The sequence below is a fragment of the Equus caballus genome, chromosome 3 (assembly GCF_041296265.1).
Source record: "Equus caballus isolate H_3958 breed thoroughbred chromosome 3, TB-T2T, whole genome shotgun sequence".
Lineage (NCBI taxonomy): Eukaryota > Metazoa > Chordata > Mammalia > Perissodactyla > Equidae > Equus > Equus caballus.
The window spans coordinates 125,254,505-125,280,838 of NC_091686.1; the positions used below are offsets into that span (position 1 = coordinate 125,254,505).

A 26,334-nucleotide genomic window follows, 5' to 3' on the forward strand; every position below is an offset into this window, starting at 1 on the left:
CAGCCTCAGGGGAGGAGATGGGTGCGTGCTGGGGGTGGGACACAGCCAGGCCCCCCAGTCTGGAAGCAGAGGGAAGGGCCTTCTTGGAGACCCAGGGTACGCCCCTGCCAGCATCAGAAGCAGAGCCTCCCACTTCTTTCAGGAGGAGCTGGTGAGGAGAGATGAGCAGGCAGTGGGGGTCCACCACCTGGCAGAAAGGCCATGCCCCAAGGCTAGCAAGCCTGCACTTGGGTGCTCCCGGTAGGATTCTGACACCCACACGTTCCCCCAGGCTCCTTCTTTAACCTCATTGATGCTTCTGCTCCCGTCCCTTCCCTAACCATGGCCCAGGACCTCAGACCCGGCCAAGGGGCGCCCCTCCCCCCAGCCTCGGCGGGTCCTGAGTTCGGCCCACCCGAAGGACAACCAGCCCCACACCCTCGGGGGGTGCAAGGTCCCCCGCCCACCTGACCCCTGCGCTCTCCACTCCCCCGCAGTACGGCATCAAGAAGAAGGAGGAGCGCGAGGCGGAAGCCCAGGCTGCCATGGAAGCCAACTCGGAAGGCAGCCTGACGCGGCCCAAGAAGGCCATCCCGCCGGGCTGCGGGGACGAGCCAGAGGAGGAGGACGAGAGCATCCTGGACACGGTCATCAAGTACCTGCCCGGGCCGCTGCAGGACATGTTCAAGAAGTAACGCCCCCGGCGGTGGACGGCGGCCCGCCGAGCCGGAGCCCCCACCCCCGACCGTCCCCTTCGCCCACCCCCGCACATGCCCTCCGCGGAGGCCCCCGAAGGGATGTCGGGAGCAGAGTGCAGCCCCCCAACGCCAATATAAGCCATAGTCCTAGGTGTGTCCGCCCCACGCCCCTCACGCCTCGGGAGCCTCCGCTCACCTCTCCTCCCCACCCCCTGCACTGCCATCGCCATCGCCACCGGGGAAGGGGCGTCCGACCTCTCCACCAACATGGCCCCTGTGGTCTGTGCTGGAGGCCCCGGGGACTGGTCCACGTGCTCCTCTGGCCGCGGGTGAGTTGGGCCCTCCCCCCGAGCCGTCCTGGGACGCCCCTTGCTCCCACCCTTCGCCGCTCACCCAGCAGCGCCGGAGGCCGGGGCCACGGAAAGGGCCAGCCCCTCGACCACCCTCGGTGCGCCGTCCCTGCGTTGGTGGGCGTTTGTCCGGGCCCAAACTCAGGAGCACAGCCATACTGGGGGGAGGCGCTCGTGCAGGCAGTCATGGGGGCTGAGAGGGGCAAGCAGCTGGTGCCTGGGTCCCCCTGGGGCAGGGGCGGGAAGCCCTCCGGCTTGGGATCAGCCTGGCCCCCCACCACCTCCTCCCCCACCGACACCTGAGTTGCTGGATCTCTGCATTTTCCTGTCCGCGGGTTGCCCACCTCTCTCCATCTGCTCCTCTCATATTCTTCGTCCGTCTGACTGTCTTTTCCTCTCCCTTCTTGGCCCACTCCCCTGGAGGGCTTTGCTTCTTGGGAATGCCCCGGCCCCGATCTCTTCCAACCCAAGAGAAACAAAGCAATAGGCTTAGGAGGAAACGCTCAGACTCCGCCCCCTCCCCCCCCGCCCCTGTAACTCATGCTCCCCTCTGAGTCTGGGCCCTGCGGCGCCCGGCCCACTCCCCTCCCTGGTTGGCACCTCCAGTCCTCTCCTCCGAGGCTGCTCTGGGGGGATCCCCTGCCCTCTGGCCTCTGACCTTCCGCGGGAGCCGGGGAGGAGACCCGGAGCCCTCGGGGGCGCGACCTGTGCGTCTGGAGAGGCGGGTGGAGACAAAAGGCCCGTCCTTCCCCTCCTCCACCGTCCCCTCCTCGGCAGAGTGCGGCCTCCAGTTGGGGGCCAAGGGGTGTCCCTGGCCCAGCGGGGGCGGCGTTTGCCGGAAACCACCGCGGGCCGACCCACCTGGCCTCCCGGCCCTTCCGTTTTCTCCCTTGTTTATTCTGCATCACAATATGTTGAATCTCAGGTAAATGAGGTCTTCTGCATCTGAGGAGTTTTATCTCGACAGAAAGCCCTTTCTGTCCATATCGAGAAGTCATCGTGTCCACGTGCTGCGGGCCGGGGCGTGGCCCTCCTTGCTCTTAGAGAAGCCATAACACTAGACGGCAATACGCGCCGCGCGCCCCTCCGTCCAGGGACGGAGAGCATGTCCGCCGCCCGCGCTGCGCCCGCGTCCTGCGCCCGCGCCCGCGCCCCTCCCCGTCCGTCTTTTTTAAAAGCGTGTTTTCACACTTTAAAAAGCCAGCTCTGAGCAGGCAGGGCGTTGTGTCGTAGAAACCCCGCATCGCTCCCCGCGCAGGGGGCGCCCGAGCAGCCGAGCTTGGTAGACCGTGGATGTCGTCTGTCCGTCTGTCCCCGCGCTGCGCCCCCTCCTGCATGTCGGAGGCCGCCGCGTGTGTTCCCTCCGGATGGAATCACAGCCAATAAACACCGGTGATTTCACCCTGCGCCGGAGTCCTGATTCCTCTCGGAGGCGACGGCGGCCGGGGGGAGGGCGCAGCACGGGGTCCTGGAGCCGGGGGACCCCCCCCCCCAGGGATCGGCACCCTCTTGGCCCTGTTGGACCCCCCCCTTGCTCACCCCACATCCTGCCACATAGGAAGCCCCTGCCCCTCTCACTGGGGTGACTGCAGGATTGCCCCACTACCCTGACCCAGATGGTCCCCTCTGACCAGTTCCCTAAGGCAGCCCCAGAGTCATCTCAATCTAAAACGCTGACCAGCCCCTTCAGGGCCCAACCCGTGAGTCTCCCGGAGCTGCACAGACCTTGGCACAGGCCTTTCCTTCCCCATACCTGTGCCAGCCGCTGGGGGCCCGGGGCCCGGTGTGCTGGCCACACCTCAGGCCCACCTGGTGAATTCTGGCACAGCCCGGAGGGTCCTGGCCCCTCCTTGTGCTGAGGAGGCCTCTGACCCCAGCAGCTCTGGGCCCACTCCCCAGGGGACACCTGCCCATCTGGGCTGAGGCCTGACGAGGAGCCCGTGGGACTTGCTGGCTCGCCCAGAGAACAGCCCTGCCGTCTCCTCTGGGCCCCCCGCCCACATTCTTCCTGTGCCCTAAGCCCACCCCGAGGTGCTGTGGCTGCTTGTGTCCCCAGAAAGGCCTTGTCTGACCCTCCCTTCTGGGGGCCTCTCTCCAGGAAGGCGGCAAGTCTGGGTCACCTGTGGCTTTTCCCACACCGCTGGCTGGGAATGCACACAGAGCTTCCAGTAAGACCTGACCAGCCAGGAGGACAAAGGCCGCAGAACCCTGCCCCTGCCCCTGGGCCCGCCTCATGGAGCTGTGCCCTGACGGCTGCCAGGGAGCCATGGCCCCTTTGCCTCTGCGGCTGGGTGGGTTGGGGAAGGTCTGGGAGGGGGCTGCTCTCCTTGAGCACAGGGCCGTGTCTCCTGTCCCCCTTCTTCCTGCCTCTGGGGGGAGTTTGGCCTCCAGCCCTAAGTCCTGCTGAGCAGCCCAGTGCACCTTCCGCTTGCTGAGGAGGGAGCGGCTGTCCACCCTCCCTCCCTGGATCCAAAACTCAGACACAAGTCTTTGCAGCCAACTCTGTGGCTCTGAGCTCTGCACGCCACCCCCAGCATGGTGCTCTCAGAAGGGCCCAGAAACTGCTTCCCCTCCCCCACCTGACTCAGTCCTGGACAGTGACGCAGATGTGCCAGGTGACCTGGTGCGCCTGGCCCCTGAACCCTGGCCAGACCTTCCTCAGCGATGGTGGGTCAGACCCCTCAGATGACTGGGTCCGTGGACTCGAGGGAGAGGCACTCGCTCACTTGATGTTTCTTGAGCCCCTACGATATGCTAAGCTCGGTTCCAGGCACTGACTGGGATAACGAGGTCCTTTCCTCCTGGAGCCGATTTTTACAATGCCAGGAGACAGAGATAACACAGGAGTCAAGCGGTGATTTCTTCTATGGGGAAATTGAGCAGGATAAGACAGGATGACGGGGGCGATCCTCTCACCTCGGAGGGGTGTCGTGTGCAGACACCCCAAGGAAGGGGGAGGGAGGCCCGTGGGCCTCCAGTGGGAGAGCATTCCAGGCAGAGGAACAGCCACACCAGGGCCCTGACGCAGGAGATGCCCTGGGCACTTCACAGTGGTGACCATGACTCCCGCTGACCGTGGCCTTTCAGGGTGGTGACCGTGACTCCAGCTGACCATGGCACTTCAGGGTGGTGACCGTGACTCCAGCTGACTGTGGGCTTGTGACGCTTGCCTTTTAGCAGAGTCTCTTTCTTTGCTGTGAATTTAACTCTATGTTGAGAAGCAGAGCACATTTTCATTCTGGGTGCCCTCCAGAGACATCGCCACTCCACAGGCGCAGGTCATCCCGTCTGCTGGCTGTAGGAACTCCTCTCCCTGGCCCTGCACACAGCAGCCCTGGCAGCTGGCAGTGCTCTGCTTCAGTTTCCCATCTCCTCTCCTCTCAGGCGACCTGCACTTCCTGAGCTGCCTGAGTCACAAGCCACTTAACCATCAAGGCTGTCAGGACAAAATTTTAGAGGTCTGGTTATTAAGCACCAATTTGTCCAGTTCCGCTAATCCGCAGCTAGACATCCTGCTGTCCACAATCAGAGCCAGCGGGACCGAGGCACCCTAGGTCTATGCCACCTGTCGACACAACTCGGAAATGGCTCCATTCTTGTCTTAGCAGCTTCCCATTAGGTCTGAGAGGAGGGGTCCCGTCGCGGGTGAGGGGCGGTTCCCGTGAAGCCTGGGTCGGGCGGGGTGAGGCGCCTGGACCAGAGGCGGGATTCGGGGCTCAGGCTGGGGGCGGGACTGGGGCAGAATTAGGGGGATCCAGCTGGGGAGGGTTGGGAGTGGAGCTGGGGGTAGGATGGGGGCAGGTTTGGGGGGCAGGGCTTAGGCGGAATTAGGGGGGATCCAGCTGGGGGGTTGGGAGTCGAGCTGGGGGCAGGATGGGGGTGGGTTTGGAGGCTCAGGCTGGGAGCTGGGCTGGGGCGGAATTGGGGGGATCCAGCCAGGGGATTGGGAGTCGAGCTACGGGTCCAGGCTCGACCCGTAGGGACTGGGTCGGGCTCAGGCTGCGGCAATCCCAGGCCAGAGTAGGCCACGCACGCGAGGACGGAAGGGCCACACGGCACGCCCTTGCCCAGTGCCGCCAGACTCCGGAGCTGAGGCTCAGCCTGCAGCTGCGCCGGGGGCTGGGATCCCACCGACCCGCCCCGCCAGCCCGAGCCAATCAGCGCTCGCAGATCAGACGCCGTGATTGGCTCCGAGAGCATCATGTGGCAGTGGCCTTGCCAATCAGAACCGGGGAGGTGCCAACGCAGGGTCGGGGGAGCCTCCGAAAGTCCTCCCTTGACCCTGCCCCATGAGCGTCCTCCCCTGTCTGTCCTCCCCAACTGTCCTCCCTAGACAGTCCTCCCCCGAGGCTCCTCCGACTGTCCTCCTTGTGTCCCCACACGAAGCCAGCCCCGCCTCCACGTGGTCCCCCCCTCGGGACGAGGCCCGTGGGATGTGAGGCCTGAGTGCTCCCTGGCTGGCGGAGCAGAGGTGCCTGCCGGTCTGAGGACAGAGTGGGGGTGGGCCCCGCCCAGTGGCCCCTCAGGACCCCAGGAGCTGAGGAGGGGGCTGGGGATTGACCAGGCTCAGGGGCTCCACTCTGCAGCCTGAGGCTCACGGAAGACCCACAGCCAAGTGGGCCGGCTCTGCGGTGCCCAGAGTCCTGTGCTGTTCACACTGCCAGTCTGGAGGTGGGGCCTGGCAGCACCTCCCTCCTGCTGGCCTCCAGGACCCCACTCAGGTCTGGGGCCAGCCCCCTGGCCTCAATGGTGCCCGGAGTGATTTCTCTCAGCCCCAGAGAACAAGGCATGGGAATCGAAGCTTAGTTGACTTCTACAAAATAAAACACTGTTTTTTGCACGCTTGAGTGAGTCCACTGAGATTTATGCTGTGCAAAGGCAAAGAAGGACTTTGCCAGGAGAGAGGGCGGGGGTCCAGTGTGCCTGGGGAAAGGCCTGGAGGCTGGGATGTGACAGGGCGAGGGCCTGGCAGAAGCTCTGGGGTGCCGCCATCCTGGAGCAGGAGACCCCAGGACTGATGGGCGGAGGAGGACATCTCAGGGGTACAGCTCCTGCCACGGCTCTTCTCGTCTCTCCAGAGTGCCCTGTGCAAAGATGATTCCTTGGAAAGGTACCTGTCAATGTCTTATTAACTAACCTTCCAGGCCTGCCCAAACACTGACCTTTAATTTGCTTTAAGAACAAACCTTTGGTGTGGGTGCTGCTGGCAGCCGCAGAGAGAGCTTGCCCACAAGCTGGGCCCCATGCTCTGTACCCAGGTGGCCAAAAATCCTGATTCTCTCAGAGGAGTCCTAGATTCCAGGGCCCATCAGCCAGAACTCAGCCTCTCTACTCACGTGTCTACCAGGCCCAGGCTGTGACCCTGCAAAGGAGGGGGCACACCCCATCACACCTCCTGGCCCTCCCTCACCACCCAGGACTGGGAACAGGGGTGGGGCCTGGCTGGAACTTCCAGGCTAAGATTAACGATTGACGCTCTCCATGGATTCTCTCTCCTGCAGCCAATTCATCATACAGTGAGCAGAAATAAAGTTAAATGAATAATCAAGTCACCAACCAGGAGAAATTCACCAATGGCTGGGGCAGGAAATATACAAGAAAACCTAGAGGCAAGGGGATGCCAAATAACAAAGAACACACTATGATGGGGGGTGTGAAAGGGCACCCCGACCCAGCTCCAGTGGCAAAGGTGGAGTAATCTGAATGACAGATAGTGTTGGATTCTAACCCAAGTATCAAATAAATGTCTATGAGTCCTCACTGATATGAATGACTGAATAAACAAATAACTGGGGGAGAGAAACAAATGTCTCATGCAGAAGGATTCCAGCTAACTCACATAGACGCTGCCCTTGAGGGGTGGAGCAAACTCCCCAGCCTGCGTGTGGGCTGCACGTGGTGAAAGAGCACGTATGGGGAGGGGCTAAAAACAGGAGCGTGCAGTGCAGAGATGGGACCCACCACCACTGCAGGAGGCCGGGGTCAGCATCCACAGCCACAGGTCACACGACAACGCGTGTCCCTGATAATGGGACGGGATGAGACCTCACCTCTGTGGTCCTCCTCCCCAAACCCATATCCCCAGTCGAACCATGAGAAAAACAGACAGATCCCAGCTGAGGGACAGGGACGCTCTACAAAAGAAGACAGCCAGCACTCCTTACAACCGTCAAGGTCATCAAAAACAAGGCACGTCTGAGAAACCGCCACAGCCCAGACAAGCCTGAGGACACGTAAGGAATAAGGTAGGGTGGTGTCCTGAGACAGAAAAGGATTTCAGGCAAAGACTAAGAGATCTGCATCAAGAACAGATGTCAGTTAATAAAAATGTACCCGTGTTGGTTCACTCGTGGCGACAAGTGTGCTGCACTAACGGAAGATGCTAACAACAGGGAGAACTGGGGCAGGGTACGTGGGAACATGCTCCACTGTCTTCACAATTTTTCTGTGAATCTAAAACTCTTTCAAAATTAAAAGTTTACTTAAAAAATTTAACTGGAAAAGGCATGATCCAATTCAATTAATATTACGACCAGCAGCTGATGAAAGACACAGAGGAGAGGGACGCGCAGGTCGGCCCCTGAACAGCGCACCTGCCCACAGAGCCCCAGAGCCACAAGGGAGAATGGGCCGTCCTGGGTTGCTTCCTGGACGTTCTCTTTCCCCCCCTCTGACGGGGCTACGGGGAGGCAGGTCGGCAGGGGACAGGGAGGAGCAGGCTGGCTCCTGATGGGAGCGAGGGCTCTGGGAATGAGTCAGAGCATCTGCCTCTCCACCCAGCCCTGCTCGCTGGGGTGAACCTGGCCAGGTTGCCTGGCACCATCTCACCAAGCACAGGGCAGGCTGACCGCCCTGGCCCAGATGAACTCTGCCCAGCCCCTGCCAAACTCTCAGGCCACAGAGGCGTGCAGGGTCATCAAAAGCCCAGCAGCGCTCCTGCCCAACACAGAATAAAAAGCAAATTGGGTCAGAAACGGTGGGAAGAGAGTAAAACCTCAGCTCACTCTCTCTAAGCTGGATCCCAACTCTGGACATGAGCAGAAGGGAAAGAACCAGCAAGGTGACCGGCAGACACCTGCAGAGGGGCACGCAAACACGGACAGCAGCCCCATGGAGAAGAACAGCAACTCAAGACACAGCAGGGGAGAGCCGAGCTCCACAGAGCCCCAAGTCCTGAGGGAAAGAACGCGTGACCAGGGGGACGCGGCTCAGGGAGAGGGCGTTTCACACATCTCTTAGTGCTGAGTCGAACAAGCAGCTGAAAATCGGGGAAAGATAAAGAAGATTCAAACAACACAATTGGCTGCCTGAGGTATGAGGAGCTCTGTGCTCAGCAGAGAAATGCACATTCTTGTAAAGTTCACTTGAATTTTTACAAAAAGTGACCGCTGACTGGGCTGTAAGGCTGGTCCCCACCACATGCATACGACTCGCATGAGACGGAACACTGCCTAGTCCCAGGACAGCAGGTGTCGAGACCCACACACAGAGATAATCAGAGACCCCCGTGGATTCGGAAATTAAACTTCCTAATTGCCCAAAGGACAGAGAAGACAGAAATGGACTGCTATCTTTTTAGTATGTCATTATAAATTGCTTTAAAAATTTCAGGGCGACCACGGCAAGAACAGAACATGAACACGTGTATAACTCACACACAGGAAGGAGGGAGAAAACTTACTAATCTAACGGGGGCAGAAATGAGGTGGGAGGAAGCAAGCAGGAAGTACGAAAGAGGCGGCAACACTGGGTCCCCACATTTCCAGTCATGTGGGCAATCGGGCAGCTGCCGGGGCCACCCGTCCCTTATTGGCTGCTCTGGAGCCCCAGCTACTCCGTGATGCCTTTTCCCAGAACTGGCTCTGCTGGTGCGGCAGCCAGAAGTGCAGGAGCTAACACCCTGAGGGCTGGCCAGGGGGCTGCGAGACCGCTGCTTCCACCCTGGGTCGGGAAGGGGCACAACTCCCAGGCACGTACTTGCCCCGCATCCCAGAGTCCCACAGGAACAGCCTTCAGTCCCCTGTGAAGCTGGCTCAAGAAACCACATCCAACCCACGGCGCCCTGCAGCTGAGCAGGGTGGGCGTATCGCTGGCGTGGGAGACGGAACACACACCGTGGAAGCTCTGGCGACCCGGTGAGCAGGGCTTCCAGGACGGGTCGGGTCTGGTGTCGGGGGCATGTCGAGGAGGCGGGCTTTGCTCTGGACTGGATGCTGTGGGGAAGCAGGGTCCTTCTGAGACTGGGCGTCTCCACGCACCTTCTCCAGAGGGAGAGGCCTGGAGCGAGGCCGTCCCGGGGATTCTCTGGGACGGGGGCCAGTGGGTCATTTTTGTGGCTCAAACCATGTTTACATTTTGTTTGTGTTCAGATGCAATTACAAAGTCCTCTTGTTTCTGTCTTGACCTATCAAGGTGCTCTGCCTGGCTGTGTCATGTGAAATGGTGTCTGTTGATGGGGACCAGCCTGGTGGGGAGGGCCAGGCCTGCTCCTGGAAGTCAGGGTGCTTTTCTCCTCCTCACTGGCTGCCTTCCACCCCCGAATCACATCTCTGCTTCCCGCCTGGTGGTCCCAGCTCCTCCAAGTGAAGGACTTGGATGCCAGCCCGTCTTCGGGGTGACTTCTGGGGGAACACAAATGAAGACAGTTCACACCAAAGTGGCTGAGGAAGCAGGCCCACAGCACGGGATCAGAAAGGATGGCTTGCTCCGGTGGGGCGTGGGGAGGTGACCCCTGGCATGCTGCGGCACCCAGTGGCCACATCTGTCACCTGGCGATATGCCCAGGGCTAAAGCCATAGCAGCCACGGGGCGAGGTTGTGTGGACGGCTGGTCACTATCGGTAGCACCAGTGTCCTGAAGGGTGTAAGTTGATGCCCCAACTCAAGGGGCCTCAGGCAGCCTTTTGAGAGACCCAGATCTTCTGTGGTCAAGGGCGGGGCTGTGGGGAGAGCAGCCCTCCCGGGCCTCCTGGGCAGAGTCAGCCCCTGCTCTGGAGGAAGCGCCCCTGAGATGGGGGGTGGGGTGGGCAGTGCCCAGTGGAGCCCTCGAGAGTCTCGGCTTAGATTCCCATGAAGACCTGAGCTTGAAGAGGTGGTGACCCTTGCCCTGGATTCATGGGCAGTGGCCCCTCACAAGCTGCCCCCTCCTCTCATGGAGCTGATCCTGCCTCTGCCAGACTGGGGAAAGCAGAGCTGGAGGACCCCATGGGTGCACACTGTGGGGGCCAGGAGAGCGCCAGGAAGGCTCCTGTGGTGCTGGGCGGGTGGCGAGGGCCCAGCATGCAAGGCGCTCTTCTGTGGCTCCCAGCTTCAAGTCTCAGCAAGGACTCTGGAGCCAGTCCTCAGGTGGGGTGTGGACAAATTGATGCCCCACTGCTGCTGACACTGCCTGCCCAGAACACCGGGAGGGTCCAATGGCTGTGAGGCCAGAGGCCACCAGCTGAGTGAGCCTGCGGAGGCTGGGGCACATGGCCACGCTGAAGCCGTGGGAGTGCTGATGAGGGGCGCGTCGCACACAAGCTCGCAGCAGGCCTGGTGACGGTGGGAGACACAGCATTGGGACAGCCCTCTGGAGTCAGCAGAGATGATGATATGGTAGAACTCCAGAGCAATAGCGGCCAGGAGACTTGAAGGGAGCGGGTCGAGGTCCCAACCACACCCATGGACGCCACCAGATCCTCACAAAGCCAGCAACCATGCGGCGACAGTGGAAACCATGAGCCTAACCACGTGGTGGCTCCATGTCCAGCTGCGAGGGCAGGTGGGGAGAGGACACAGCTGCCATGCATGGTGTGTGGATGGGAAGCAGCCTGCGCTCGTTGGAGCACGCCAGTGTGCACTCACGTGCACGATCGTGCTCCTCCTCTGGGCCCCCTGTCCTCTGGGGAGCAGGCATTCTGCGTCCATCATCCAGACATCCTGTGGGGCGTCACCCTGGCCAGCGGCAGGCAGACCTGGGAGGCAGACCTGGGGCGAGGAAGCTGGAGTGAGACACGGACACAGGAGTGCCAGAGGGCGGAGAAAATCCCACAGAAATCCAGGGGCTGCTGACACTAAATCTCATTTTGTGTTTTTTTTTTTAAAACTGAGGAAGAATTTACAGAAATATGCACACATCTCAGTGTACAGTTTGGCGATTTTTGACAAACTCCATGTTACCTGCTCCTTTCTCCAGATACAGGACATTTCCATCAACCCCAGAAATTTCCCCAAGGCCACTTCCCTATAAAGCCCCAATTCTCTCCGCCAAAAGCAACTGCTGTTCTGATTTCTGCCGCCAGTTATTGGTTTTGTCTGTTTTTCACCCTCATACACGTGGATTGTGTGTACATCTTCTTTCGTATCTGGCTTTTCCATTCGGCAGGTTTTGCAGACTGGGGCTGTGGCGCATGTGGCCTTGCGTTGCTGAGTGAGGCTGCCTTAGGCGGATGCACAGCCATTCGTCTTTGATCAACACTGGGTCATATCCATTTTAGTCACAAGAATAAGCTGCTACAAAGTCTTTTTATGGACGTCTGCTTCCGCTGCTCTTAGTGGACCCCACAGGCGGCATTGCTGGGTCACGCGTAGGTGTGCGCCTAACTTTAGAAGAAACTGCCAAACTGTTTCCCAAAGTGGCTGCACCAGCATCTGAAGAATAAGTCAACATCCCCATCAACACTTGGTGGTGATGTCTGTCTCAGCCCCTTTGGGCTGCTTTAATAAGAACACCACAGACGGGGTGGCTTAAACGACGGATATTTATTTCTCACGGTTCTGGAGGCTGGACAGTCTGAGATCAGGGTGCCGGCAGAGTCGGTGTCTGGTGAGGGTCCCTTCTCGGTTCATAGGTGGTGTCTTCTCGCTGTGTCCTCACGTGGCACGAGGGGCGAGGGAGCTCTCTGGGGTCTCCTTTGTAAGGGCACTGATCCCATTCACGACCTAAGTGCTTCCCAAAGGCCCCACCTCCTGACGCCACCACTGTTGGGGATTAGGATTTCAACACAGGAAATTTGGGGAGACACGTTCAGTCCATAACAGGCTTTTAAGTTTTAGTCATTCTGGTGAGTTTGCAGTGCTGCCTCACTTTGTTTAATTGGCATTTCCGGGAAGACTAATGGTGAGCACTTTTTCACGTGCTTGTTGGTACTTGCATATCTTCCTTTAAGAAGTCTCTGTTCAAATCTTTTGTCCATTTAGAAAATAGGATTGTCTTTTTTAAAAAAAGCTGATAGATGATTTTTCTGAGCCACTTTAGGTCTACAGAAAAATTGAGCGGCAAGCACGGAGACGTCCCATAGACCCCAATTCCTCCTCCAACTTCCCTTGTTATTAACATCTCCCTTTACTCTGGTACGTTTGTTACAATTGTGAACCAATATTGATACGTTGTTATTAACTACATGAGTGTTCACTCTTGGTGATACATTCTATAGATTTTGACACATGTATAAGGACGTGTATCCACCGTTACAGCATCATCCAGGATAGTGTTACTGCCCTACAATCCTCTGTGCCTCCCTGTTCATTCCTCCTTCCAGATCCTTCCAACCACTGATCTCTCCCGTCTGCAGAGTTTTGCTTTTTCCAGAACGTCATAGAGTTGGAATCATACAGTGTGTAGCCTTTCAGACTGGCTTCCTTCATTTACCAATATGCATTTAAGGTTCCTCCATGACTTCATGGCTTGATAGCTCATTTCTTTTTAGTGCTGAATAATATTCTGTCATCTGGGTGGACCACAGTTTATTTATCCATTCACCTACTGAAGGACATCCCGGTTGCTTCTGAGTTTTGGTAACTATGAATAAAGCTGTTATAAACATTCAGAAAAGTTTGTGTGGATGTAAGTTTTCAGCTCCTTTGGGTAAATATCAAGGAGCATGATGGCTGGATTGTATGGTGAGTGTACGTTTGGTTTTGTAAGAAATTGCCACCTCCCCACCCTCTAGATCCCTGGGGTCCTACAGACGATGGAACAGTAAACACTACAGGTATCAGAAGCACCTCCCAGAACTCTCAGTGAGAACTTACGCCCAATTTGTGATTCCCAAGGTCTCAGTGAAAGAAGCTATTTCCCACCAACAAGAGTATAATCTTAGTCTGAACATTTCTCATACTTGGTTTATTTGTTATAAAGCCCAGACTCTTCTATCTTTGGAAAGATTTTTGACTAAAAGCGTTCTTAAAGAAGCAACTTTGACCCCTATGTTCATCGCAGCATTATTTACAATAGCCAAGACGTGGAACCAGCCTACATGCCCAGAAACTGATGATTGGATAAAGAAGATGTGGTATATATACACAATGGAATACTACTCAGCCATAAAAAAAGACAAAATTGGCCCATTCACAACAACGTGGATGGACCTCGAGGGTATTATGTTAAGCGAAATAAGCCAGTCAGAGAAAGATGAACTCTATATGACTCCACTCATAGGTGGAAATTAGTATACTGATAAGGAGATCTGATCGGTGGTTACCAGGGAAAAGGGGGGGTGGGGGGAGGGCACAGAGGGGGAAGTGGTGTACCCACAACATGACTAACAAAAATGTACAACTGAAATCTCACAAGGTTGTAATCTATCATAACATTAAAAAAAAAAAGCAACTTTGTTTTCATAGAACCGCAATACATTTAAAAAAACCAGTGGAATAAATGCAGTGGCCAAATAATTTATTCTTTTATGTCCAAATAAAACCCAGATGCAATTAAGCTGCAACAAGAGCACTACCGTGGAGAGAACACGTTAGCCTGTGCGTGGTTTGGACGCTCACGTCCCTCTCCTCTGGAGCTGGAAGGGGCCTCGCTGCCACATAAATCAGAGCAGAAGGTCGAACTGTAACGAGAGTCTGATGGAGGGAGGGACTTGTGCGTCCTGCAGGAGACAGTTTTTATAAAAGCGAGGTTGTATTTCAGCGTAACTAGGAGAGGGCGATAACTATCATTCTCGGGAGGGGCCATTGCTGTGCAGTCGGCCCCCACCCCCGTGGGTCTGGCCGTGGAGGCCCCTTAAGAGAGGTTTGTTGCACCCATTGGGGGTTTTATCTTTAAGAACCAAAAATCAAAGGGAGATGTTTATCCTTGTCCGTGTGGCCAGCGTCTGCAGCATGTGTGTGCTCCTGAGATTGAGGCCTTTCCACGCAGGCCACGGCACAGCTGACGCCATTTCTTCTGTACGCACTTGCTCCCTTTTAGGGGACGCACATCGCATCTGTGTGTAACAGCACTTACAGTTAAAATGGGACTTGCACATTTTCATGCACATGGAATTGCATGGGGAAATGAAACCGCCGCGAGAGCTACAGGGAGCGGCACGCAGCCCTTCAGGGCTGACAGCCTGCGGCACTCGGGGGACGCAGACCCGGCTGCTCGCCTCCTCTTTCCCAGAGTCGCCTCTTACAGGTTGTTGACCTGGTCGTGGCTTTGCAGCATCTGCAGCCCGTGGTCTGTGGGCGGAGCTGGGGGATCTGCCTGGAGCTCTCAGACGCCTGGGGCCCACTGACCTCGCCTCATGGGGGCAGAGACTTCACCGTCAGCCACGTGGTCTACCAGCGGACGGGACCTAATTGTGAGGACTCCATGTAGTTTACTCCACGTCTAAATGACTCGAACATTTACATGTGGTTTCAGCCAATATCTTGACATTTGTTGGATGGAGGAAACAACTTACTGAAAGTGACTGAAACAGGTAAAGTCAGTTTCTTAAAACTATACTTATCTCTAAAGTCACTGAAACCCATGAGAGAATATAATTTTGGTCATCATAGTCTCCCTTTTTGAAACTCTAGTTTTCTCAGATTTTCAAAATTGCTGTAAATTACCTAAACTTTAAAAGTTAAAGTTTGGGCATAGTGCATTTTTTCCCCCAAACTGTCTGTGGTGGTTGATTTCATGTGTCAATTTGACTGGGCCCGAGATGCCCAGATTAAAATGACGTGGGTGTTTCCAGATGAGACAAGCATTAGAACGGGTGGACCGAGCCCTCCCCAGGGTGGGTGGGCATCACTCGACCCCTGGGGCCTGAACAGAACAGGGAGAGGAGCAGGAAGACATCCCCCTGCCTGACGCCTGAGCGGGACACGGCCGTCTCGGACCTGGGACAGCACTCGCCCCGGCCCCCTGGGTCTCCCACTGGCAGATGGCAGGTCAGGGGCTTCTCAGCCTCCACCATCCTGTGAGCAAACTCCTCGCGATGTCTCCTTTTATATCTGCCTCTGCGGAGCGACATACGCGTACGCAACTCCTGCCGGCTCTGTTCCTCTGGAGAACCCCGACCAACACGCTGTCTGATGACAGAAGGAAGGAAGACACTGCCCGTCAGCCCACCCACAGAATTCGCAGGATCTAGTTAACACTACTTTCATCAGCACATGAAGCTCTAAACCAAAGTTCTCTCTCCAAGCAAACAGATGCACAGTGTGGACAGAGTTGCCTCAGACCTCTGGTACCAAACGCTGCACTGATTTAACGGAAGCTCTGCACCCACGACGACATTCAGACACCACGTGGAGCAAAGTGACCACGGTAGCTAAGCTGTGAGCGCTTAGGATGGGCGCGGTGGGCACGGAGCGTGTGGTGTGTGTGCGTGCACGGACAGGTACACGCTTGCACAGTCTGCACCAACAGCTGTGGTGTTTCCATCATCTCGTCTTACACTAGTGTGTGCACGTGCACGTACGTGCCCACACAGTCTGCACCAACACCTGTCGTGTTTCCATCACCCCATCTTACACTAGTGTGTGGTGTGTGCATGTGCACATACGTGCCTGCACAGTCTGCACCAACACCTATGGTGTTTCCATCACCCCCGTCTTACACTAGCGTGTGGTGTGTGCATGTGCACATACGTGCTTGCAGTCTGCACCAACACCTGTGGTGTTTCCATCACCCCGTCTTACACTAGTGTGTGTGTGTGTGTGTGTGCAGGTACGTGCCTGCACAGTCTGCACCAACACTTGTGGTGTTTGTTACCCCGTGTGACCCTCTACTGTACAAATACTCTCACAAATACTTCAGGTAATAAATTTCCAGGCGGAAAGAATTTGAGTTAAGTTTTTCTTTTGCTTTTATTACAAGCATATAATATTAATTGGCAAAACACTGAATACAAGCTTCACTATCATAAAATCAAAACATTGAAGCAATATTCCAAAAAAGATTTTAGACAAAAACTAGCCACCGAGTACAAAAATTACACACCAACATAAAGCATAAAAAATGTAAACTTTCAAATTAAACAGTCAAAAATATGTATCTGCATTGTCATCTTCATAAACTGCGACAGCTTCCACGTTGCCACGCATGGTGGGCCGGCTCAGCACCACCTCACCCTGAACCCACATCCTTTGGGAAAATGGTTTTCTTACACCCAATTATGTTGCTGGATAGACATTTACACTAATGCTACACACGCTGGGGGCACCCACACTGCAGTCCATCCTCAGACGTGCTCGCGGACGCGGTAAGTTACACACGACACCCTGGCCCGGGCTGGCCATGCACTGCCCGTCCGGCAGGGACGGGATCTTCGTAAAGACTACGCTGTAGTTTGATATTTACTGAGTGTGTTTAAATACCAAGGCAGAGAAACACACTGGTTTATCACGCTAAGGTCACGTGTGATGTGGTGGAGTGTAAATGATTTCCTGAGGAAACAGAGAAACTGGGTTTTTTGTGATTTTGCTATCGGCACTAAATTTATTTTCAATATTTGGAGAGCACATTGAATATTCACGCACAACGTAGACATCAGCTGGCTCGTTCCTATCCAATGACACATTTCAAATCACTGTAAAACACTATCCTGTGCACTTTGAGAAAAGAACCAAACGAATTTCTAAGACTTGGAATGCCACGAGGAGGCATCGGAGGCCGAGCCTGGAGGCTCAGGAGCCCCGGGGAAGTAGCACCGTCACGTGTGGGGTCCTACGGGGGTAGTGCATCCAGGGCCGTGAGCAGGCGGGTCGAGGGCACAAACCCCGGGCAGCCATGAGGCTGGCCTACGATGGCGCCACACATCACTTCACGGCTGCCTGCCCCGTCACTTATATTTAAATATTGCTGACAGGTATTCTTGCACAGGCACACGCACAATCCTGATAACTGTGTTCTTATAATAGCAACAATGAAAAAGGAAAAACCAAATAGCTGAATGTATATATTTTGAAGTTCCACCTACATTCCCTTTCAATTTAGCAGAATAGATGCTACATTGCAATTTAAACATCTAATAAACGCATATTGGAACCTATTGCACAAAAGCATAAACAATGCTCTTCATCCATATAAAACAAAAACATACAAATTAAAAGCTACTCAAAGTAAAAAGAAGAAGCTTGCAAAACATCTCACAATTTCATTTTATATGCCTGTAAATAAAGCTGGACCACTGAAACCAAACGATTGGATGGGAAAATACGATAGAAGGCTTAAAATAGAATAAATAATTTTATAAAGTTTTTTTTAACCCCCCAAATCTTAAATTTAATATTATATATTCTATCTGAATTTTCTATTTCCATGAAAACGGTGTCTAGCGAGGGTCCCACCGGTGCTGACAGCGATGTGGGGCGGGAGCTGAACAGCACGAGCCTCCCCAGCACAGCAGCTGCGAAACTCCTCCACAGCAACTCCACTGCTAAAACCTTCAGAGGGTCCAATCAGTAACTGATCCTGGCTTTCATGCTGGAAAAAATAAAATTGAGGCTTTTGATGTTAAATGAAAGCATGACAAAATGAAGGAGACCCCTGAAGCTTCCCGATGGCAGGGTTCACCAGGCTGCAGTCTTCATAAGGCCGCGTCAGACCAAAGCGGCCGGAGGCCACCAGGGATCGCCCTGTAGTGAAGGCGGTCTGCAGGAGGACATCTTAGAAAAATAGGTACTTTTGCTGCTGAGGTTTCATCAGGTTAACACGATTACAAAAGCGGGTCACACAAGAGCGGTCAGCAACCAGCTGGAGATGTTAATACTGGCTCCGACTTATCTCCACCTCTCTGTATATTTAAATATATCAACTTAGCACCATAGCAAATTCAAGTGATTTCAAAGATAGCTACAAAGTTACAAATATATAATATGAGATTATTACAGCGATATTAAGTTTAATCTGAACTGTGAATTAATTTTATTTGAATTTGGATGCTCATACTGTTTAATCCTTCCTTACTTTCACCACACAGGAAAATACCTAAATTCTAATGTTACACTTAAAACTGCATTGTGATAACGTGGTTTTACAGAATGCTTCAGCAGTAAGGTATCTTTTGAGGTAGACAGGTAATATTTACTCACACACATCTACTCATTAAACTGTGTAGAATAACTCTAAATGTGATTTGGATGAATAGCAAGCTTAGGTAATTGAAAAATTCAAACACCACTGGCAGTTAATGGGCTTAAATAAAAAGGCGAATTTTGATCAATTCCTAACAAAGAAGTTGTTTTTATGTTTTTAAAAGACCTTACATTAAAATCACTTGGACTGAATTAATTTGAATGTTTTTCTCACCCTTTAGACTAGGTCTCAGTAGCTGCTTCTGACATTCATGTACGTAAAACAGGAAGCAGAAGAAAACAAACAAAATTGAATGTTGATGAGCGCAACTTTAACTTTCAAAGCAAATTCAAGAAAAGAGTCTAGTCACTAAGATGAAATACTTCCTGGAAAACCCAGCCCTCGGGGCCACCATCAGAGACCTGTCCACTGACAAGGGCGGTGGGTGAACCACTCCCACCAGAAAAGGAGGAGGACCTGAAGCTCACTGGGAAGTCAGAGGACACACGGACGGAGGTGACAAGGAAGCTCCAGGATGACTGTGACGGCTCCAGAGGACTGGTCCTGTCTCCTCATTCTTGCCTTTACACCATTTTAAAGTAACAGATATCTATGTGCTGGCAGTTTGTTTATTCTCTAAATCCACAAACATATTAACATTTGGGAGGAGGAGGGGGTAACCGAGCGTGTGCTGCCTGTGACCGGCGTTATAGGTCATCAAATCACTGGACAAGCAGCTGCTGCCGCACGGCGCACTCCCCCGGGCACTCCGCTGCCCCCCTGCTCCTGTGCTTGGCCCATTAGCAGCCACGAAGTGTGTGAGCTCTTTCCATGAGCAGAGAGGAGGGGAGGGTGGACGTGGTGGGAACCAGGCGTTTGTACACCTGGAGCTGCGGGAGCAGACGCCCTCGCAGGGCGGCACCGCTCGTCTGATGGAAAAGCCCCTCCACAAACGCCACCACCTCTCTTCAGCAGAATGAAAATGGGAAAGAATGAGTAGGAGATTAAACGATGGCACGGAACAATCTGTGCCCTGTTCAATAAAAGCCGTTTTTCACAACAGTTGTTCAACAGACCAGCAGTAAGCTGGACAAATGACCACTGGTCTACCAGCTGGGCGTGCCAGGGACGGTGAGCACCAAGTCTCAGCCGTGTCCAGTTCGGGGGGCAGTGGGACAGAGCCTCTCCCGCCACAGGGCTGCCTGGCCCCCAGCGTGTCGGTGGAGCTATGGGGGCTGAGGACACCACACCGCACGAGGCGAGTCAGGGGAGCTCTTGGCCTCGTTATGTTTTGAACTGTGGAAAAGTAAATACCATGGTTGACTCATAATATTAATGGAAACCTCTTTTGGTATGCTTTTAAATTAAATTTTTATATATCTTCGCAGTCTTCAGGAAGCTAAAGGCAACATAAATATCATTCACCATGAAAAGATATTTTTTCAATAACTTAGGAAGTATTCAATAAACATACAAGTATTTTTGAGGCTTATCGTGAAACTTAATTTATAAACTAAACTGAAATGACCAAGATTTTCAAGACCTGGGAAGCGAGCAAAGGTCCTGCGTGTCAGGACAGAATGTGCCGTACTGCACCGCCCTCCAGCCGCGAGCCGAAGCTACAGCAGCGCGGCCGAGCTGCGCGAGACGTTGGAGCGCTTCATCACCTGCGACGTGGTGCTGGTAGTGTCTGGCTGAGTGGGAATTCTCTCATACAAAAGTTATAAATATTCTCTATTCAGAAGTCTGGTCCACACGACACCCGGAGGCAACATTCCACAGCGCGGTCGTGGTCCTGCCCCCGCGCTCACTGGCCCCGGTTGTGAGGCTGCCTCCTGCCGTGCTGCCGGCGCTCACAGCAAGTCCATCTTGGGTCTGTAGTGCAGCAGGAGCGGCGCCTTCTGTAAGACAAGCCGGCAGAGTCGCTCTTAGCGGGGGCACGAGAAGACACAGGCCACGACGCCACCCAAACATGCTAGGGACACACTCGCCTCGGCTGTGACGCGCAGTCAGGTGCAGCGGAGGCCGAGAGGAACAAGCCCCTTGCTCTGTGGCCAAGGGAACCCAGCACTCCTCCACTGATGCTGCCCCTTCTCTCTGGACCTCCTGCTTCCTCAGACCCTCAGCCCAGGCTCAAGGTCAGCCCTGGCTCGCCCCCTGCTTCCAAAGGCTCGAGGGGTACCCTCTGACTGCAGTGGCCACCTCCTCCCCAGATCGTCACAGGACACTGGTCACCTCGGCCAGGAGGGCTGGGGTGAGCCGGAGCCTGGGCCGGGCGCTGCCGGGCTTGCCTGGGAACTGCACCTTCCTTGGGCCATGCTGACTCTGGGGCTGATGGTTTCAGAGTGACTGTCATTTGACGACAGTCCTGTGACTGAATTGTCATTTCTAGGCTCTTAGATAAAAATATGCTCAGAAAAGTAGTTGCCATTCATAGCGGATTCTGAAAATCAAACAAAACATCATTACAAAGAGACAACTCTCACCTTGAATCTCCACCTTGTGACAACCACAAACTTGAGTGTGTGGTCCTTGCCCAGGATTTCCTCGTTGCATAAAATGTCCAGCTGGCGGGAGAAGAAGGCTTCGGTCAGGGGGCTGAGGGTTTGGCACTTGGGACACAGGCCACTGGTCTGTACCAATTCTTCCAGGCCCCCCACAGAGGTTTCTGTCAGCTATGGAGCCACATGCCTGTCTCTGGGCAGCACAGGTGGGAGGGCGGACTCGGAAGGCCCTTCTGATCCCACCTGGGAGCGCACAGAGCACTGGGGACGTCTTGTCCACACCTGCCCACCAGGGGCCTCTAAGCCACACCCGCCCACGGTGGGGAACCTCTGTTCATACCCATCAACTGAGGAGCCTCTGTCCACACCTGCCCACTGGGGGGAACCTCTGTCCCCACCCACCAATTGGGGGGGCCTCAGTTCACACCTGCCAACAAGAGGAGGGGCCTCTGTCCACACCCACCAACTGGGGGGCCTCTGTTCACACCTGCCAACTGGGAGCTTTGGTCCACATCCGCCATGACATCCCCCTGCCACGGGCTGCAGCCCCTAGGCTGCTCCCCCACAAAGAGGACCCTGTCCTTCTACTCTCCCCACCTCAGTCCACCTCTTGGCCAAGTTTGTCCCTCTCACCTCAGTGGAAAAAGGTAATATGCTCCCCAGATGGTCTTTTTCCTTTCTTTTTAAAAAAAGACTATTTTAGAGCAGTTTTAGGTTCACAGCAAAACTGAACAGAGGGTACAGAGTTCCCACTTACCCCATCCTCACACACATGACCCCTCACTGTCAACATGGCCCACCAGAGAGCATATCTGTTACAGTCGGCAAACCCAGGTGGACAGGCCGGCATCACCCCAAGTCCAGAGCTCACAGGAGCCTCGTTCTTGGGGTGGTGCCTCCTGTGGGTCCAGACAGTGTATAATGACGTGTGTCCACCACACAGTGCCTATTTGCTCTCCCTCCCCACACCCTGACACCCACTCATCTTTCACTGTCTCCATAGTTTTGGCCTTTCCAGAATGTCATAGAGTTGGAACCATTCAGTGTGTAGCCTTTTCAGACTGGCTTCTTTCACTTAGTAACATGCATATTTAAGGTTCCTCCATGTCTTTTCATGGCTTGATAGCTCACTTACTTTTACCACTGAATAATATTCCATTGTCCGGATGGAGCACAGTTTACTGATCTACCCACCTACTAAAGGGCATCTTGGTTGCTTCCAAGTTTTGGCAGTTATGAATGAAGCTGCTATACACATCTGTGTGCAGGTGTTGTGTGGACATGAGTTTTCAACTCCCTTGGGCAAATACCAAGGAGCGTGACTGCTGGATAGCATGGTGAGAGCATTTCTGCATTCCCAGCAGCAGCGAGTGAGAGTCCCTGTTGCTCCACATCCTCGTCACCATTTGGTGTTGTCAGCGTTGTGTGTATGTGGGTGTGTGTGTGTCAATAGTTCATTCCTTCTGATTGTTTTCTAAAAAAATTGTGCTAAAATGCACATAAAATTTACCGTCTTAACCATTTTTCAGTGCACCGTTCAGTGGTATTAAGCACATTCACATTGTGCAGCCATCACCACCATGCATCTCCAGAACTTTTTCATCTTGTGAAACTGAAACTCTCCTCATTGAACACTGACTCCCCATCTCCCCACCCACCCCAGCCCAGTCCCTGCCAACCACCATACTCTCTGTCTCTATGGATCTGACTATTCTAGGATCTCATAGAAGTGGAATACTACAATGTTTGTCTTTTTGTGACTGGCTTATTTCACTGAGTACAATGTCCTCAAGGTCCATCCATGTTGTAGCATATTGCAGGATTTCCTTCCATTTTAAGGCTGAATAGTGTTCCACTGCATGGATGGACCACATTTGTTTATCCATTCACCTGCTGATGGACACTTGGGCTGCTTCCAAGCTTTCGTTACTGTGAATAACGCTGATGTAAACATGAGTGTACAAACACCTCTTTGAGACTGTTTCAATTCTTTCAGGTTTATACCCAGAAGTGGAATTGCTGGATCATACGGTAATTCTGTGTTTAATTTTTTGAGGAACCTCCATACTGTTTTCCACAGTGGCTGCACCATTTTACACTCCTCACAACAGTGCACAGGGTTCCGGTTTCCCCATATCCTTGACAACACATTATTTATTTATTCTACAGCAGCCATCCTATGGGTGTGCGACGGTATTTCACTGTAGTTTGGATTTGCATTTCCTTAATGATTCGTGATGTTGAGCATCATTTCATGTGCTTATTGCCCAATCGCATATCTTCTTTGCAGAAACGTCTATTCAAGTCCTTTGCCCACTTTTGAATCAGGTTTTTTTTTTTGTGTTGAGTTTTAGGAATTCTCTGTATATTCTAGATGGTAATCCCTTAACAGATACATGACTTGCAAATAGTTTCTCCTACTTTGTACCAAATTTTTTAATTTTCAGGATGTACAATTTGTCTCTTTTTCCTCTTGTTGTCTATGCATTTGGTGTCACATCCAAGAAGTCATTGCCAAAGCCAATGTCACGAAGCTTTCTCCTATGTTTTCTTTTAAGGTTTTATTGTTTTAGGTCTTATGTTTAGGTCCTTGATGCATTTTGAGTTAATTTTCATACAAGGTGTGAGGTAAGGGTCCAAGTTCATTCTTTTGCATGTGGATATCCAGTTTTCTCAGTGCTATTTGTTGAAAAGACTGTTTTTTTCCTATTGAATGGTCTTGGCACCCTTGCCAAAAATCATCTGACCGTATATGTGAGGGTTTATTTCTGGGCTCTTTACTCTACTCCTTTGGTCTATATGTCTGTCCTTACGCCAGTACCACACTGTTCTGATTACCATAGCTTTGTGGTAGGTTTTGAAATCAGGAAGTGTGAGTCCTCCAGTTTTGTTCTTTTTCAAGGTTATTTTGGCTATTTGTGTCCCTTGAGATTTTGCATGAAGTTTAGATGGTTTTTGAATTTCTTCAAACCCTCACTGGGATTTTGATAGGAGTCGCACTGAATCCATGCGTCACTTTGGTGCTACCGGCATTTCCACAACATTATGTCCAGGCCATGAACTTGGGATGTGTTTTCACTTATTTCTGTCTTCTTCAATTTCTTTCAGCAATGTTTTGTGGTTTTCACTGTATGAGTCTTTCATCTCCTTGCTTAAGATAATTCCTAAGTATTTCATTCTTTGTGATGTTCTTGTGAAGGGAACTGTTCTGTCATTTCCTTTTCAGATTGTCCACTGCTTGTGCACAGAAATGCAACTGATTTCTGTGTGGATTTTGTATCTTGCTACCTTGCTGAATTCATTTATTAGTTCTAATGGTTTGTGTGTGTGTGTGATCTTTAGGATTTTCTTCATATAAGATCATATCTGCAAACAGAAATTTTAATTCTTCCTTTCTGATTTGGATGTGTTTTCTTTCTTTTCCTTGCCTAACTGAAGGGGTGAAAGTGGGCACCCTTGCCTTGTTCCTGGTCATGGAGAAAAAGCTTTCAGTCTCTCACCACTCAGCATGATGCTTGTAGTGGGTTTCCACACAGGGCTTTTATTTTATTTTACTTTCATCTATGGCTTCTCTTCCTAGTTGAGCGCTTTTATCTTGAAAGGGTGTTGAATATTGTCAAATGCTTTTTCTGCATCAATTGAAATGATTACATGGTTTTTCCTTCACTCTGTTAATGTGGTGTATTACACCTACCGATTTCATATGTTGAGTCATCCTTGCATTCCAGGAATAGATCCCATTTGGTCATGGTGTATAATCCTTTTAATATGCTGCTGAATTCCGTTTGCTAGTATTTTGTTGAGGATTTTTGCATCAATGTTCATACAGGATATTGGTCTGCAGTTTTCTTTTCTTGTGGTGTCTTTATTGGGCTTTGGTATTGGGTGATGCTGGCCTCATAGAATGAATTAGGAAGGGTTCCCTCCTGTTCAATTTTCTGGAAAAGTTTGAGAAGGATTGGTGCTAGTTCTTCTTTACTTGTTTGGTAGAATTTACGAGTGAAGCCACTGGGTCCAGGGCTTTTCTTCTTGGGAGACTTCAGATTACTGATTCAATCTCCTTACTAGTTACAGGACTCAGATTCTCTATTTCTTCGTGATTCAGTTGTCTTGGTTCTGTGTTTCTAGGAATTTGTCAGTTTCACCTAGGCTATCCAATTTGTTGGTGTACAACTGCCCACAGCACTCTATTATAACCCTTTTTATTTCTGTAGAATCAGTAGTAATGTCCCTCCTTTCATTTCAGATTTTAGTAATTTGAGCCTTCTCTTTTTTTTCTTAGTCCAGCTAGCTAAAAGTTTGTCATTTTGTTGATCTTTCTGAAGAACCACTGATTTTTCTCTATTGTTTTTCTATTCTCTATGTTGCTTATCTCTGCTATAATATTTATTATTTGGGTTTAGTTTGTTCTTTTTCTAGTTTTTTTTTAATTCCAGAAGAAGGAGATGTTGTTATTGTTTAGGTTTTTGTTTTTGTTTTTGTTTTGGTAAGGAAGATTTGCCCTGAACTAACATCCATTGCCAATCTTCCTGTTTTTTAAATTGAGGAAGATTAGCCCTGAGCTAACATCTGTTGCCAATCTTCCTGTTTTTTTAATTGAGAAAGATTAGCCCTGAGCTAACATCTGTGCCAATCTTCCTCCATTTTGTATGTGGGATGCCACCACAACATGGCTGATGAGTGGAGTAGGTCCACATCTGGGATCCGAACCCTCAAACTCGGGCTGCCAAAGTGGAGTGTGTGGAACTTTAACCACTTGGCCATGGGGCTGGCTGCCTTCTTCCTAGTTTCTTATGCTGTGAATTTAGGTTGTTAATTTGAGATCTTTCTTGTTTTTAATGCAAGCATTTATAGCTATAATATATTTCTCTCTTAGCACTGCTTTCACTGTCTCATACATTTTGGTTTTACTGTGTTTTGTTTTCATTTGTCTCTAAGTATTTTCTAACATCTCTTTCATTTCTTCTTTGATCTACCGGTTGTTTAAAAATGAGTTGGCTAATTTCTACAATTTTGTAAATTTTCCAGTTTTCCTTTTGTTACTCACTTCTAACTTTATGCCATTGTGGTCAGAGAAGATACTTGGTATGATATTTATCTTTTAAAATCTATTGAGACAATTTGTGTCTGCCTTTCTCTTATAAGGACCCTTGTCATTGGCTTTAGGGCCCACCCAGATAATCCAGGATGATCTCTTCATCTCAAGATTCTTAACATATTTGTAAAGACCTTTTTTCAAATAAAGTCACATTCACATGTTTTGGGGTTAGGAAATGGACGTATCTTTTAATGGAGCCACCATTCAACCGACTACAGTCTGCCTCTCGCCTCTCAAAATCGACATCCATCCCACATGCAAAATACATTCACCCCATCCCAACATCCCCAGGAATCTCAACCCATTCCAGCGTCAACTCCAAATTCCAAAATCTCGTCTAGATATCATCAGCTCAAAAGTCCCTGGTCTTATCTTCTAAATCATATGAATCAGGTCTGGGTGAGACTCTGGGTATGATCCATCCTGGGGCAAAATTCCTCTCTAGCTGT

The 26,334-nt window shown here is 52.1% G+C and overlaps 2 protein-coding genes across 11 annotated transcripts in view; one reads left to right on the top strand and one right to left on the bottom strand.

Annotated features, from left to right (window-relative positions):
- CPLX1 (complexin 1) overlaps nt 1-2,433 on the top strand; it is a 36,346-nt gene extending 33,913 nt beyond the window's left edge. The window contains exon 4 of the mRNA XM_023638570.2: nt 477-2,433. Within this exon, the coding sequence (XP_023494338.1) occupies nt 477-674 (198 nt within the window). The 3' untranslated portion in view covers nt 675-2,433. The remainder of the gene's footprint in view (nt 1-476) is intronic.
- A 13,616-nt stretch (nt 2,434-16,049) lies between these two features.
- Nucleotides 16,050-26,334, bottom strand: part of PCGF3 (polycomb group ring finger 3) — a 67,261-nt gene continuing 56,976 nt past the window's right edge. For all 10 annotated transcript variants that reach the window (XM_070264090.1, XM_023638571.2, XM_023638575.2 and 7 more), the window contains 2 exons: nt 20,770-20,850; nt 16,050-20,184 (listed from right to left, as the gene is read on the bottom strand). In XM_070264090.1, coding sequence (XP_070120191.1) covers nt 20,137-20,184; nt 20,770-20,850 — 129 coding nt within the window. In that variant the 3' untranslated portion in view covers nt 16,050-20,136. The remainder of the gene's footprint in view (nt 20,185-20,769; nt 20,851-26,334) is intronic.